The sequence below is a fragment of the Oncorhynchus kisutch genome, linkage group LG11, assembly GCF_002021735.2.
Source record: "Oncorhynchus kisutch isolate 150728-3 linkage group LG11, Okis_V2, whole genome shotgun sequence".
Lineage (NCBI taxonomy): Eukaryota > Metazoa > Chordata > Actinopteri > Salmoniformes > Salmonidae > Oncorhynchus > Oncorhynchus kisutch.
In genome coordinates this window covers 29,836,133-29,852,249 of record NC_034184.2, presented here as the reverse complement: position 1 = coordinate 29,852,249, position 16,117 = coordinate 29,836,133, and the positions used below count along the sequence as shown (strand labels likewise).

Below are 16,117 nucleotides of genomic sequence, written 5' to 3'. Positions count from 1 at the left end.
CTAGCCAATTTAGCAGGTAATCTTTCAGGAATATAATTACACTTCAGTAAAAATTGAAGACCTCCCAATTTATTAAATACATTATTTGGAATGAAATACCATATTGAATCAGTATTGATCAAACATCTTTTCAACCAGTTTATCGTGAAAGTGTTATTTATGTCAACACAATCCAACACTTCTAGACCGCCTTCAGCTCTTTTGTTAGAAAGGACTGACTTTTTTAGTTTGTGAGACTTATTTTTTCCAGATGAAGTCAAGAAAGGTCTTATTCATCTCTTTACAAGTAGCAGGATTTATACATAACGATAATGAGGGGTACACAAAACAAGGCAGTCCCTCTGCCTTGGACAGAAGTACTCTCCCAAGTATAGAAAGATCTCTTTGTAGCCAATTATTGAATATATTTTTGGTTTTCTTAATTTAAGGAGAGAAATTCAAACGTTGTCTGACTAAGTGTTTTTTTTGACAGATGTATTCCTAAATATTTAACACAGTCCTTTATAGGAATATTTTCTATTTCTTTATCATCAGAGTCAAATAAACATAATATTTCACATTTACAAACATTCAGTTTTAATCCTTATTCAGTTTTAAAATCGTTTGGAACAGTCATTATATCCTGAATTCCAAGTCGGGAACTAGGGCATCTTTCTAGAGCTCCGACTTTCTGACCTGAGGACCACTGACGTCATGACCTCGTTTTTTCCCGGTTGTGTTGAAAGCACCATAAAATGTTAATATGATCGGGTGTGAATGATGGGAGAAAAAAATATCCCAGAAATTATATGAACAGAAATTCACATTTTGGTCAAAAATAATCAGTGTCATGTATAAGACTTAAGTGTCAACAATAGAAATAGAACAATATACACACTTTTCTTGTGAAAACCCCTTTCATTCTCTCTTCCAACCTTGTCAAATCCACACTCCCACTGCTCTCACTTGACGGACTGTTCTACTTGTAGAACGTAATCGGTCACCATAGGAACCGGGACCGATTAGGTGTCAACCCTTTCGAAATTCATGAGTGCGCTTTTTCAGATTTTATGCAGCTACCAAAGCATGTTACGGAGAGGGATAATAACAATGGACTAGCTTGCTAGCTAGATCTCAACAAATGTATGGATCCTTAGACTTCACTTGTGCATTGTTGTACAATTTCAGGGCTAAACTTCCTCGCCTGAAGAACATTATAGGGTGTTATTAGCTAACATGGCTGAGGACAGCGAGTGGGTTGTGGAGAGCATCGCTGGATATTTGTCAAGTCCCGAATGGGTCATACCAGTTACGGACTTCATGGAAAGCAAATGTACAGGTAAGGCCATTTATTTTATATATTTTTTTACGATAAGGGAAATTATTAAACGGTTTATAGGACCAGGATTACACATGCTATAATCAATGCTTTGCACCCGAGTTAGCTAGCTAGCCAGCTAACTTAACGTTAGCAGGCTTTTCTGAGTACTTTAGCTAGCTAACGTTAACTGTTGTTAGATTTTACTCTCTTAATCAGTCTGTAACACTACATTTCATTGGTACATTTAGCTATACAGCCCGATACATTTGTGTGCAAAATCGTGTAAATGTTCCTTACAAGCCAGAATGTTTAATCAAATTACATTTCAACTTATTCTACTGGTTGTCTGTGCAGTTTGTCCTTCAGTTTACGAAAACATATCCACTGGAAAGTATTGTTTACCCGATTTTTCAGAGAGCTGGTAACGTTAGGTACACGGTTCGGTTAGATTGGATATTCGGGTTTTCTCGTCAATAGCTATTGAACCAACCAAGCGTGCCATGGACAATGAAAATAGTATATTCTGAATCAGGGTGGAGAGAATATATATATATATATTTATTTATTGAAATCATGGAATGGCGTGCTTTGTTCAATAGTTTAATTGAAGTGTTGGAATAATGACTACACCAATATTTTATATACATATTAGATGGCTGACATGGGGTGCTGTTTGAAGCCACGGTGCCTCATCTTGGCACTCCCCTAACTTAAAAATATATATTTTGGAAGCTATATAAATGCATTTATTAATGTATACAGTTGTTTTGCCACGTATTTTATTACAGACACCATAATGCATACTTTTAAATAATTTTATGTAAGCTAAACATAAATACAAATCTATAAAAACATTATCCTTAAAGTAGGATTTTTTTGAAAGTTCTAATGTTACTGTCCCCACTACAACAAAAAATACATGTGATTTTTGTCCTTTAATTGAAATACTGTACAATTCCCTTCGTTCCTATGGAGAACTGCTTCTTCTTGGGAGTGCCAATATGGCCGATCGGTGGCTTCAAAGCCTCTCCTTGGCCAATACATAGAATCAGCAATCCAGGGTTTATAAATATCATTGGATTATACCCTAGTTCAGGTGTGTATTCATTACTGAAACCGTTTACCATTTTAAGAACCAAATAGAGGCAAATAGACCATAATATTTGTTTCTATTTGACAAATTCAGATAGGTCCAGCCCTGTTTTGTTTAATTTGCATCTATTTAAGAAATGTTTTGGCACAGACTGAATACACCCCAGTTGTTTACATTGTTTGGAATGCATCAGTGCTTGACATGTTTGAGTGACATCAATCCAATTATTGGAAATGATAAATTAGTACTTTGATGCAAAGAAGCTAGCTATTTAGCTAGCTAGCTAGCTAATCTGTCTGGCTCACGCTAGTTAGTTACCATTCCTTTAAGCCACTCGCTTGTGGAACTGTCACACTGTAGCAACAATGGTGCTTAACCAAAATAGCAATCACCTCAGTTGCCAAACCTCCCTGTGCCAGAGGCCAGTTTTTCAAAAATTATCAGGATTTTGCATATTGGATAGGATAAAATGCATAGTAATAGAATGTGAGTCCCAATTTAAGACAATTATTTGTCCGTTCTATTAATTGCATTTCTATACATTTAATTATGTATGTGTGTGTGTGTGTGTGTGTGTGTGTGTGTGTGTGTGTGTGTGTGTGTGTGTGTGTGTGTGTGTGTGTGTGTGTGTGTGTTATGTATGTATGTATGTGTGTATGTGTGTAGATATATTCTGTATATATAACCTAATATATTATATAACCTAACTTTTGTAATCCGATGTTAGATATGCACACATGAAAATGTGATGTTTGTTGGTATTGTTTATGATGATGGATTAAAAAACACAGCTGCAAATCAGGAATACATAATGTCGGTAGTGTCCCCCTAGTTGTTTAATTGAGATTATGCATAGTTCACCAATTTGGATTTTATTTCAGTTTTTGACGACGAAGATGAGAATAAATTGACTTATACAGATATCCATCAGCAGTACAAGCATTTGGTGAGTAGCTAGTCTTTTAGAATGGCTTGCAACATTAATATGCATTGGGTTATTGTGCAGGTTTTCTTATTTAGATTATTTAACATTACACATGCATCTTAAATAGAAATATTTTTTGATCTACAATCCCAAGTAGACCTAAATCAAAATGTGAAATGGATGAGTTAGCCTAGTAATGAAAAGTTTTTCAGTGTCTTAACATCACATGTTTTGTCTTTGGAAAACAGTGATGCAAGTAGCCACATTTATTTTCAGGTGGAGAAGTTGTTAGAAACCTACATGCAAGAGGTTGGCATCAATGAGCAGCAGTTTTTGGAGGCATGCTCCTCTCCTTTCGCCAAGTCCAAAACCTTACAGGTAAGCGCGATAATCATCTTTTTCATACGCTGCCACAAATACGCAAGATACGTAGATTTAGATGAGTGTGCAGTTTTACAATGCAAATGGTTTCAGATAACAGAACCTCTACAAACAATTGCACAGTAGGAGAGTTGTCTTTTTAATATAAGGCATATTTTTAGATACAGGATTAATGCCACTCTGCTCTGTCACTTGCTCCATCATGCCTCTTGTGATGACCAAGCTATATAGTTAGCTAGATAACTATAGCTACTGAAACAGATTATGTCGTTATGCAATGTTTTTGGGGAAGAACATTGTTTGCATCCATGAGCTAGCTAGCTTTCCTTTATGACCAGCACTGTAATGTGTAATAACTACGTAAAAAATGAATGAAAAATGAATGAACGCGTTAAATTATTATGTGACGTGCAGTCATATTCAGGTCCTGATTGGTCAACAAGCATATTTGACACGTCAAATAGTGTTATTTGACATGTCTCTTTTTTGACACACAAAGACCCAAACAGCGTTCCATATAAATACTGGTTGAGAATGGAATGACTGAACAAATGAACAAACAAACAGCACATCAAGTAAGTGAAAGAAATAGGTTTTGATTATGTTTTACTGGTAATGGGGACATACGTAAATGCCAAAAGCATAACTTTTTGGACAGTGTGGTGTGTAACCTTTATTTAACTAGGCAAGTCAGTTCATTTACAATGACGGCCTACCCCGGCCAAACCCGGATGACGATGGGCCAATTGTGCGCCGCCTATGGGACTCCCAATCACGGCCAGATGTGATACAGCCTGGATTCGAACTAGGGACTATAGTGACGCCTCTTGCACTGAGAGGCAGTGCTTTAGAACACTGCGTCCGTGTGTGTGTGTGTTAACTATTTAACTGTACTAGAATGCTTAAATGGCCGCAAAAAATGTAAATATCGGTATAGTTGTATTATTTTTTTTGCAAGGAAAATATCGGATATGGGTATCCGCCAAAAATGTCATATCGGTGCATCACTAGTTTGTTTTGATATTTCAACCTGCATGTCCTGATTGAGTCTGGAGTGGGTGGACAAAATCAACATGCGCGTGGACACACGCACGCGAGCGGGCTGGTCAGTATGTAATGCTTTCCTGCAAAAGATTCAAGTTAATTTACAGCCTAGATCTTCTTGAAATGCTTCCTCCTCGTCGTGGACTGAGGAGCATCTCCCATCATGTTCAACTCCATTGCCAAAGAATGTATGGACCTGCATGACAATAGGAAATAGTTCCAGTACATAATAATGATGTATTCTGTTTCTCCATCTGGTGATGTTGGTTTGTGAGCCTGAGACGGTTAGCTTCTGGAATTCAGGTAGACCTGATCTATGACAGGATTAGTGGGTCAGGCCTGAATTGGGTTAGTGAGATATAGGAACAGCTCAAGGGAGCTATTCCTGATGGAGAGTGTTACTTAGTCCCAGATCCAGCGGTGCCCTCTGGGACATACCTGGGCCAGAAAAAGACATTGTGTGTGTGTGTGTGTGTGTGTGTGTGTGTGTGTGTGTGTGTGTGTGTGTGTGTGTGTGAGAGTGAGAGAGAGAGAGAGAGAGAGAGAGAGAGAGAGAGAGAGCACACCCGGAGGCAGTAGAAAGTACAAGCATGATCTAGCCAAAATAGTTAGATAATGTTAAAAATGATTTGTGCTTGTTATTAACTTGTTACTAACCCCTTTTTGACTGTTTGTTCAATGTCCATCCTAATTACTATTTTCTGCTCCTGTCCTGTCTACCTTGGTACAGGCTGTATTCCATCCTGTCCTGGCCACAGATGACTTCCAGATGTTCAGGGCTCTCATGGTACAGAAGAATATGGAGCTGCAGCTCCAGGCGCTGCGTGTCATTAAAGAGAGAAATGGTAGGCTTATTGGCCTTGTCAGAGTTGTCACACAACTCCCAATTAGGGTTACAGAATCCTATAACTTTCCAAATATTTCCAGATTTTCCAGAAGTCCTGTTTGGAGGATTCTGGATTTCCTGATTATTCTCTTGATTCTCTGAGTCTTTCAAGTGGGATTTCTGTAGAAAATATGGGAAAGTGACTTGATATTTTTGCAGCCCTAGTCCTAATGCTTGCTTACCATACCTGCTTATATTCTACATTCACACACACACTATGGTACTGATGAGCCTACACTTTCTAAAACGACACCAATTAAACTGTTTCTTCTAATGTGTGCGTAGGCGCTCTACCTGAGTGTCTCACAGATGGAGCAGATGTGATGAGTGAGCTGGAGAAGCAGGAGCTGAAGATTCTTCAGGAGGTGCTCAAGTAAGAGACATATAACTGAGGCCTTTCCACCCAATCTCATACATGCACTGTGACTCTGTAATTTATTGATATAATTTTATAGGAAAAGTGTTTTCATCAGGATCTCATCAATGATGTAGGCCTTTGTGTAGTTTCCTTTACTCATTGGAGCATACATAGGGCCCATAGTTTTTCCTGAGCACATCCTTAGACCTTGAAAAAGCTCCAATGATGGTCTATAACCAGGGTCTGGAGGCTTTCCTGGTCAGGACATTTGGTCATGAACAACTCCTGGCTCTAAGCATTATGCTATGTATGCTAATGCACTTGGCTACAAAAGTATCCATTTTGATGTTTGTGTTCTGTACAGTGTGCTGGTGTTTGCTCTTGTTGCAAATCCAATGTCCTCTTTGGGGATCAGTGTATTTGTATTATTATGGATCCCCATTCCTGGGGTCCAGCAAAATTAATGCAGTTAAACAATTTAAAAAACATTACAATAAATTCACAACACATTAAGTGTGTGCCCTCAGGCCACTACTCTCCTATCACATATCTACAACACAAAATCCATGTGTACATGTGTGTGTAGTGCAGTGCGTATGTTATCGTGATTGTGTCTCTTCACAGACCCCGCTGTTCAATAAGGTGTATTTTGTATATATATATATACACATATATTTTTAAAAATATGATTCTATTGCTTGCATCAGTTACCCTGATGTGGAATACAGTTCCATGTAGCCATGGATCTATGCAGTACTGTGCGCCTCCCATAGTCTGTTCCACACATGGGGGCTGTGAAGAGACCTCTGGTGGCATTTTCTATTTTTTTTCACCTTTATTTAACCAGGTAGGCTAGTTGAGAACAAGTTCTCATTTACAACTGCGACCTGGCCAAGATAAAGCAAAGCAGTTTGACACATACAACAACACAGAGTTACACATGGAATAAACAAACATACAGTCAATAATACAGTAGAAAAAGTATATAACCAGGGTCTGGAGGCTTTCCTGGTCAGGACATTTGGTCATGAACAACTCCTGGCTCTAAGCATTATGCTATGTATGCTAATGCACTTGGCTACAAAAGTATCCATTTTGATGTTTGTGTTCTGTACAGTGTGCTGGTGTTTGCTCTTGTTGCAAATCCAATGTCCTCTTTGGGGATCAGTGTATTTGTATTATTATGGATCCCCATTCCTGGGGTCCAGCAAAATTAATGCAGTTAAACAATTTAAAAAACATTACAATAAATTCACAACACATTAAGTGTGTGCCCTCAGGCCACTACTCTCCTATCACATATCTACAACACAAAATCCATGTGTACATGTGTGTGTAGTGCAGTGCGTATGTTATCGTGATTGTGTCTCTTCACAGACCCCGCTGTTCAATAAGGTGTATTTTGTATATATATATATACACATATATTTTTAAAAATATGATTCTATTGCTTGCATCAGTTACCCTGATGTGGAATACAGTTCCATGTAGCCATGGATCTATGCAGTACTGTGCGCCTCCCATAGTCTGTTCCACACATGGGGGCTGTGAAGAGACCTCTGGTGGCATTTTCTATTTTTTTTCACCTTTATTTAACCAGGTAGGCTAGTTGAGAACAAGTTCTCATTTACAACTGCGACCTGGCCAAGATAAAGCAAAGCAGTTTGACACATACAACAACACAGAGTTACACATGGAATAAACAAACATACAGTCAATAATACAGTAGAAAAAGTATATATACAGTGTTTTCAAATGAGGTAGGATAGGGGAGGTAAGGCAATAAATAGGTCATGGTGGTGAAGTAATTACAATATAGCAATTAAACACTGGAACGGTAGATGTGCAGAAGATGAATGTGCAAGTAGAGATACTGGGGTGCAAAGGAGTAAGATAAATAAATACAGTATTGGAATGAGGTAGTTGGATGGGTTATGTGCAGTGATCTGTGAGCTGCTCTGACAGCTGGTGCTTAAAGCTAGTGGGGGGGATATGAGTCTCCAGCTTCAGTGATTTTTGCAGTTCGTTCCAGTCATTGGCAGCAGAGAACTGGAAGGAAAGGCGGCCAAAGGAAGAATTGGCTTTGGGGGTGATATACCTGCAGGAGCAGGTATACCTGCAGGAGCGCGTGCTACGGGTGGGTACTGCTATGGTGACCAGTGAGCTATGATAAGGCAGGGTTTTACCTAGCAGAGACTTGTAGATGACCTGGAGCCAGTGGGTTTGGCGACGTGTATGAAGCAAGGGCCAGCCAAGGAGAGCGTACAGGTCGCAGTGGTGGGTAGTATATGGGGCTTTGGTGACAAAACGGATGGCACTGTGATAGACTGCATCCAATTTGTTGAGTAGAGTGTTGGAGGCTATTTTGTAAATGACATCGCCAAAGTCGAGGAACGGTAGGATGGTCAGTTTTACGAGGGTATGTTTGGCAGCATGAGTGAAGGATGCTTTGTTGCTAAATAGGAAGCCGATTCTAGATTTAATTTTGAATTGGAGATGCTTAATGTGAGTCTGGAAGGAGAGTTTACAGTCTATCCAGACACCTAGGTATTTGTAGTTGTCCACATATTCTAAGTCAGAACCGTCCATAGTAGTGATGCTGGACGGGCGGGCAGGTGTTGGCAGCGATCGGTTGAAAAGCATGTAAAAGCATGTCTTTTGGGGTATGCATGGGTGTCCGAGCTGTGTGCTACTAGTTCAAACAGACAGCTCAGTGCATTCAACATTCAACCTCTCACAAATACAAGTAGTGATGAAGTCAATCTCTCCTCCACATTGAGCCAGGAGAGATTGACATGCATATTATTAATGTTAGTTCTCTGTGTACATCCAAGGGCCAGCTGTGCTGCCCTGTTCTGAGCCAATTGCAATTTTCCTAAGTCCCTCTTTGTGGCACCTGACCACATGACTGAACAGTAGTCCAGGTACAACAAAACTAGGGCCTATAGGACCTGCCTTGTTGATAGTGCTGTTTAGGCAGAAGCAGCACTTTATTATTGACAGACTTCTCTCCATCTTAGCTACTGTTGTATTAATGTTTTAACCATGACAGTTTACAATCCAGGGTTACTCCAAGCAGTTTAGTCACCTCAACTTACTCAATTTCCCCATTATTTATTATAAGATTTTGTTGAGGTTTAGGGTTTAGTGAATGATTTGTACAATGCTTTTAGTTTTAGAAATACTTAGGACTAACTTATTCCTTGCCACCCATTCTGAAACTAACTGCAGCTCTTTGTTAAGTGTTGCAGTCATTTCAGTCGCTATAGTAGCTGACGTGTATAGTGTTGAGTCATACACATACATAGACACACTGGCTTTACTCAAAGCCTGTGGCATGTCATTAGTAAAAAAAATAAAAAGTAAGGGGCCTAGACAGCTGCCCTGGGGAATTCCTGATTCGACCTGGATTAACACCCTTTGTGTTCTGTTAGACAGGTAACTCTTTATCCACAATATAACAGGGGGTGTAAAGCCATAACACATAATTTTTTCCAGTAGCAGATTATGATCAATAATGTCAAAAAAGCCTCACTGAAGTATAACACAAACTTAATAAGCATGGGTAACAGGCTATTTGGTCGGCTATTTGAGCCAGTAAAGGGGGCTTTACTATTCTCATGTAGGGGAATTACTTTTTTATCCCTCCAGGCCTGGGGGCACACACTTTCTTTCTAGTAGGCTTAAATGAAAGATATGGCAAAAAGGTCTGTCAATATCGTCTGCTATTATCCTCAGTAATTTTCCATCCAAGTTGTCAGATCCCGGTGGCTTGTCATTGTTGATAGACAGCAATCATTTTTTCACCTTTTCAATACATGCTTTACGAAATTCTAAATTACAATCCTTGGCTTTCATAATTTGATCAGATGTGTAGTGTCAGCGTTTGTTGCTGGAATCTCATGCATAAATTTGCTCATCTTGCAAATGAAAAAATTAGTAAAGTAGTTAGCAATATCAGTGGGTTTTGTGATGAATTGCATTTAAGGTGCTCCAAAGCTTTTTACTATCATTCTTTATATAATGTATTTGTTTCATAGTATAGGGTGTCCCCCTGATCATAGGGAAGTCTTGATACAACATTTTGAACAAGAATCCAATGGTTCATTTGATCAGTCTAAAACTTTGCACATACACTGCTGCCAACCAGTGGCCAAAATCTAAAATGAGCCTGGGCTGGAATAATACATTATGGGCTTTCTCTTGCATTTCAAAACAAAATTTGAAAACAAAATGTATTTTTTTTATTTTTTTTATCTATATTTTACCAGATCTGATGTGTTATTATCCTACATTAATTTCACATTTCCACAAATTAGAAAAGTGTTTCCTTTCAAATGGTATCAAGAATATGCATATCCTTGCTTCAGGTCCTGAGCTTCAGGCAATTAGATTTGGGTATGTCATTTCAGGCAAATCTTTAAAAAAATAAAATATATATATATTTTTATATATATTTATAGGCCCAGCCTTTGGAACTTTGGTGTTCCTAGAAATGGCTACTATTTTGTTGGATTTGGATACTGCTTTAAAGGAAATTACTGCTGCATTAATAAAGATGTGATGAATACATGTTGATGATTTTATTTCTGTGCTCTTTGTAACTGCCCTGGTAGGTTGACCAGGTTGCAGGCACTGGGTACAGTTTGAAGCTGTTTCTTGAGTTGGCAGCTTGTTGAAAGTCAATATTGAAATCACCCAGAAAATATACCTCTGTTGATATCACACACATTATCAAGCATTTCACACACATTATCCAGATACTGACTGTTAGCACTTGGTGGTCTATAGCAGCTTCCCACAAGAATGGGTTTTAGGTGAGGCAGATGAACCTGTAGCCATATTACTTCAACATTATTTAACATGAGATCCTCTCTAAGCTTTACAGGAATGTGGTTCTTAATATAGACCGCAACACTGCAACCATTGGCAATTATGTAGATGTTATAACCATGTATTGCTACCACTATCATAAAAGGTATTATCTAAGTTAGTTTCAGAGATAGAATATGAATGTCATCTGTTACTAGCAAGTTATTGACTTCATGAACCTTGTTTCTTAGGCTACATGTATGTTAAAGTGGGCTATTTTTAGCACTTTATGGACTGCTTGATTGTTTTCTTCGCTGGAAAGCTTAGCAAGAGTAGACATACTCATGCTATGTATGTTAGTGCAGGGTGAGCTGCACACAGTGGACTTCCTACTAGGGCACACCACCTCAGTGCTAACACTATAACTCTGATCCATAGGCACATGATTACTGCATATAGCTGTGGGATCAGCAGATACAGTCAGGGCAGTTAGAGGGACATAAATTAGGTTACTTACAGTACATTGTCTTCCAATGACCCTGGGATAATGTACATTTGCTGAAGCATTATGACAATGGTAGGGATTAACTGAGCTGGGGTCATTGATAAGTAATTGTGTCAATGCAGCCTTATAATGCGGTGAAAGGATCCAGGAACAAAAATTATTTGGGTGGATACCATTCTCCTTATAAAATGAGCATTGTTTCCAGAAGGTATCAAAATTGTCAATAAATGTTACACCCACAGAGCTGCAATAGTCTCAGAGCCAAAATGTCTGCTGAAATGTTCAATGCCACGATTTAGGGAGGGCAGAGGGCCAGATATTATGGGGCGTTTGTTGGTGTCAAGCAGTTACACAATCAGTTTCTTTAAATTCCATCTTCAGCTGTTCTGAGCTGCCCTTCATAATGTCATTGAATCCCACATGAACCATGAAACTCAATTTCCTGATGTTTAAAATGTTTGGGAGCAGCTTATTGATGTCCTGTACTCATGCTCCTGGATAGCACAAAGTTTTTGCTCCATGGACTGAGACATTTCTCACCATTGAACTGCCCTTCTTTGGTCCTGATTGTCTTCTTGAAGTCTCAGAGGGACATGTAATAGATCTATGTGATGCGTCTTCATGCTTTGACTGTAAGTGGTCTAATCGGGGCATTAGATTGCTAGTTTACCCAGAGCTTTGAGATGTGCTTTACAAGAGCGAGGCCTATTTTATAGCACAGATTGTGTAGAGACCACTTGGCCTATGTTGCTCTCATATTAAGTTATGTTCTCGGCTATGCTCATCGAAAATGTTGCAACATTTTTGTGCTCTTCAAATCCTGTGTGATGGAAAGTTTCATCCTTGTTGAATTAAGCTGCTAATCAACTCAATTAAGAGATCATGATGGTGAGTGGCAGCAAGGTGATCACTAAGGACAGGCGCTTGGACTCATGCCAGCTTTGGGCCTTATAATGTCTTTATAACACTCATACTTCAGTACTTTGTGGGTTAATGTACTGTATGTTGTTTAAGACTGGCAGTAGGCCAACCTTTATTCAACTACAAGTAACACATTCACATTCTTTGTCGTAAAGTAACCTCTCTTATCATCGGTGTTATGTGACTATCTAGGCCCAGAATAGGGGATTAATCTACTGATATCTCCCTCTATATGTTTGCACAGGATGTCAAAGGATGAATATGACCAAGAGATGGCTCTGAGACTGCAGTCAGAGGAGGAGATTGGCTCCACGTCCAGAAGCTGCTCTGATAGGCCACTTCTAGAATCAGCCAGCATCCAGACGACCGCCTCCACTCAACAGACAAACACCACCAACAAGGTGAGTTATGAATCTAATACTGACTCAATGGAGTGATGTAATACAAAAAGAATAAACACCAATGACTCTTTGTCTGCCTTTCCTCAGAGTGTGATAAATGTGTCCTATTTCATGTATTGGGAGCTATAGTATTCTTCTGAGCCATGTAATTAAGCATCAAAGCAAAGGGGCAGTGATGAGTGCTGCAGCCAGCTGCTTACAGCCCCTGCATAGGCTACATAACATGTTATTAGATGGTCTTCGATCAGTCACATCAATCTAATAATGCAGAGCAGTACATGATCTGGCAGATATCCAGCCCTATTCAAGGACATGGACTCTCCTCACTACAATGGCTGTTTTTTTTTCAATCAAAGTCATCTCAGAAAGAGGCTTGTGTCCCTATAAACTAAAGCATTGACTTGTAAACACTTTTTTGCTGCATTATCGTTACAATGTGGTGTTTTAGCCTGTATATTAACCTATTGTGGGGTATGTGACAACTCTTGTATGTTGCACATGCGAAGGTGGGGAACAGTGGTGGCCAACAGCCCTCTGTCGCACTGGTGAATGGCAATGCAACCCCCCCCCCCCCCAGTTATGCAATAGCAGATTGTGCGCACTGAACTGTTAGCTGTACAACCTGAACTTTATGAAGCTCAGTATGGCATTAGAACTGGAACAGCTAGATGCAATGACATGGATGCCCTGTGCCCTCCCTGTAGGTGAACAGTTCATCTCAGAGGAAAGAGCCTGCTGTTGCTGGTGGTGGGCAGATAAGTCCAGCCAAGACCAGCACATCTGCCCTTTCTAAGTTGCCATCAGGTAATAGCACGGACTCTGTATACACTACTCTGTTCCCCTTGAAGCCTTTCCTGTAGCACATGAATGCTAAAAGGTTGAATATACTTCAGAGGGTATATGAGTAATAGATGGTTATGTGTTGATGCAGAGCGGCACAGTGCAGAGCCAAGGATCCTGCCTGCAGTGAGGGTTCCAATGAAGGGCACCGAGCCTCCGGTTGTCTCCAGGGAGAAGGGGAGCAGCAGCCAGGCTGCAGAGGGCTGGATAGAGGAGGCACGTAAGGAGGCTGGCATCTCCAAGCCATTCACAGTGAGTCTCTCCTACTGCATATACCATACATGCCATGTGTGTCATGCACTGACTATAAATCACTCTGAATGAAAGCATCCATTGGATATCTTGATTGTGGGGGAAAAGCAACACTCAGGCAACAGTACATAGAAAGGAAACCTTGAAATGCTACATTACCAGTTTTGTTGGAGACTGAGAACTGATGGATTGTGTTTCTCTGTGTGTTCAGGAGTTGTCAGCAGAGCAGCAAGAGCAACTCCATCAAAGGGCACTGTACCTGAGGCAGCAGAGGGACAAGCTTCAGGCCATGAAAAAAGAGCAGAGACCCAAACCAGCCACACCAGAAACCCCAGCACCAACTCCCAGCACACCGGTAACATCACACCTTCTTCCATAATGTCTCTTCCTGTAAACATATGGGTAGTACTCCTCCATAAGACACACGTAACAGCTTTAATTTGTGGTAGATAATAATGCACACCTCGGCTGATGACTGCATAGCACCTGGGGTCAACTCTGGTCTTCCTGTCTCATTGTTTTTAGTGAGTTTCAATCCTTTCTCTTGATTTCCCCTGATATTTAGTCTCAGGTTTGTCCGTTTTGACATTCTTCCCTTTTTGAAGTTTGGATTTTCTCCTGCTCTTTATTCCCCTATCATTTTCTTTTGCTGCATTGCCAATCAAAGGACGATGGTCCCAAAATGAACGGGGGTGGTGCTAGTATAAATGAAGAGAGGGTCAATGCACCCCAGCCTGTGAGCTCTCCTTTGGGGGGACAGAAGCAGCCCAAGGTGATCTGTTTTGAGTGATGATATTTTGATTTCACTTTGTAGTGCTGCTGCCATATGTGCTTCTATTCTTACTGTAGCTACAGCCCTGTGCCTGTCAATATGGCTGATATGTGCGACTTGACTAGATTTAGTGGTGCTACCGTTCAGAATTTGACTCACTTTGTTCTCTTCATAGGAGATCTCTGTCGAAGAAAAAAAGAAGTTGCAGAAAAGAAAACATCTGGCAGAAAAACTGAAAGAGGAAGTCATCAAAAAGTAAAACTGCAATATATCCCCCCCAGAGTGTAACTGTAGTCCAACTGGACCATCAATTCATTGGGAAGCTGAGATGGACTGTGCTTGTGAAGGGGCAACAGGAAATGTGCATTTGTAATGGAATGTAGTATTTCAATGGTTATTGATAGTCTTAAAGGGAATGACACATTGGTTTCCTTACCCTATAAGCAGTCTATGGGCAAGGTGACAACAATCCATGCTTTGGTTTAGTTTCCCTGGCACTGATTTGGAAATTATGCACAAACTGTTCTAATATTGGTCCTATGACTTGAATATGATTTGTTCCACAAATGGTTAAATGTTAGCATGTGTTAACAGTGCCAGGGAAATTGCTTTGCTGTCATACCTGGTCTATAGACTGCTTACAGGGTAAGGAAACAAATGTAATTTTGTAATTTGGGTGAACTATCCCTTTGTATAATATGTGGTTTAATAAATATATATATATATATAAAAAAATAAAAAGATTCTGCCAGAGATCTTGTGTAATAAACCTACTGGTCTGTGACAGGTGGTTAGCATGAAAAGACGCAATTAACTATCCCTGCTTGTAGATAAGATGCTCTGAGGTATACATCCTGTTAAGTGTGAATAGGCATTAGGAAATGATCAGCACACAAATATACAAACTTTACTGTATATGAAAAATGTAAGGGTTGTAAGGGTTGTAGAATTATTAACACAATTCAGAAAAATAAGCAGGTTGTTCACACATGTATTGCAGGTTCAAATCAATGTATATAAACCCTGGATTGCTGATGCTATGTATTGGCCATTGAGAACTTTGAAGCCTCTGGTCGGCCGTATTGACACTCCTCCATAGAATTTTGGTATTTCTATTAAATGTTAAATACATGTCATTTTGTCCTCTCTTTTTTAGTTGGGACAGTATCTCAATTATACATTAAGGAAAATATGTTTAGCTCACTATCATTTAAAAGTATTAAGGTGTCTAAGAATAAATATGCCAAAAATGAATGTAGACAAATCCATTTCTAAATATTTTTTACATTGAGGGAGTGCCAAGATTGAGGAACTGTAGCTTCAACACAGCACCCCCTAACAGTCACCTAGTGTAAATATAAATAAATTCAACTCCTCCAGATTAAAATAAAGCTAGATTCACACAATGCCAGGGTCACAATCTGAAAACGTATCAAATGTTTAGAATGGCGATAGTGGTAGTAAATGCACTTGTCCAAAATGTTAATGGAGACAAACCTACACGATCTAGACCCATTTGAAATGGTTACATTTGGGCACTCAGCTGTTGTACTATCCATTCTTGTAGATTAAATGCTTTCCACCTTTCCCTGACATCTCACACTTCATCTGTCATTAGGAATGTCTA

The 16,117-nt window shown here is 39.5% G+C and overlaps 1 protein-coding gene across 3 annotated transcripts; it reads left to right on the top strand.

Moving 5' to 3' along the window:
- Positions 1 to 961: 961 nt before the first annotated feature.
- Positions 962 to 15,626, top strand: LOC109899772 (cilia- and flagella-associated protein 36). 3 transcript variants are annotated; one of them, XM_020495287.2, is made up of 12 exons: positions 962 to 1,318; positions 3,275 to 3,339; positions 3,595 to 3,696; positions 5,474 to 5,588; positions 5,915 to 6,002; positions 12,470 to 12,626; positions 13,331 to 13,430; positions 13,558 to 13,718; positions 13,930 to 14,073; positions 14,168 to 14,242; positions 14,386 to 14,490; positions 14,666 to 15,626. In XM_020495287.2, the coding sequence occupies exons 1-12, from the start codon at positions 1,216 to 1,218 to the stop codon at positions 14,747 to 14,749; spliced, it is 1,299 nt and encodes a 432-aa protein (XP_020350876.1). In that variant the 5' UTR covers positions 962 to 1,215; the 3' UTR covers positions 14,750 to 15,626. The 3 variants fall into 3 exon arrangements, with proteins under 3 accessions (XP_020350876.1, XP_020350877.1, XP_020350878.1); XM_020495288.2 differs by lacking the exon at positions 14,168 to 14,242 and having other exon boundaries at positions 964 to 1,318; XM_020495289.2 differs by lacking the exons at positions 14,168 to 14,242; positions 14,386 to 14,490 and having other exon boundaries at positions 967 to 1,318.
- The last annotated feature ends 491 nt before the right edge of the window (positions 15,627 to 16,117 follow it).

Coding starts and splice junctions, on each gene's coding strand:
- LOC109899772 (XM_020495287.2), top strand. CDS start 1,216: ATGGCTGAGGACAGCGAGTGGGTTGTGGAGAGCATCGCTGGATATTTG. Junction 13,719..13,929: donor GCATCTCCAAGCCATTCACA/GTGAGTCTCTCC, acceptor CTGTGTGTTCAG/GAGTTGTCAGCAGAGCAGCA. Junction 14,491..14,665: donor GGGGACAGAAGCAGCCCAAG/GTGATCTGTTTT, acceptor TTCTCTTCATAG/GAGATCTCTGTCGAAGAAAA.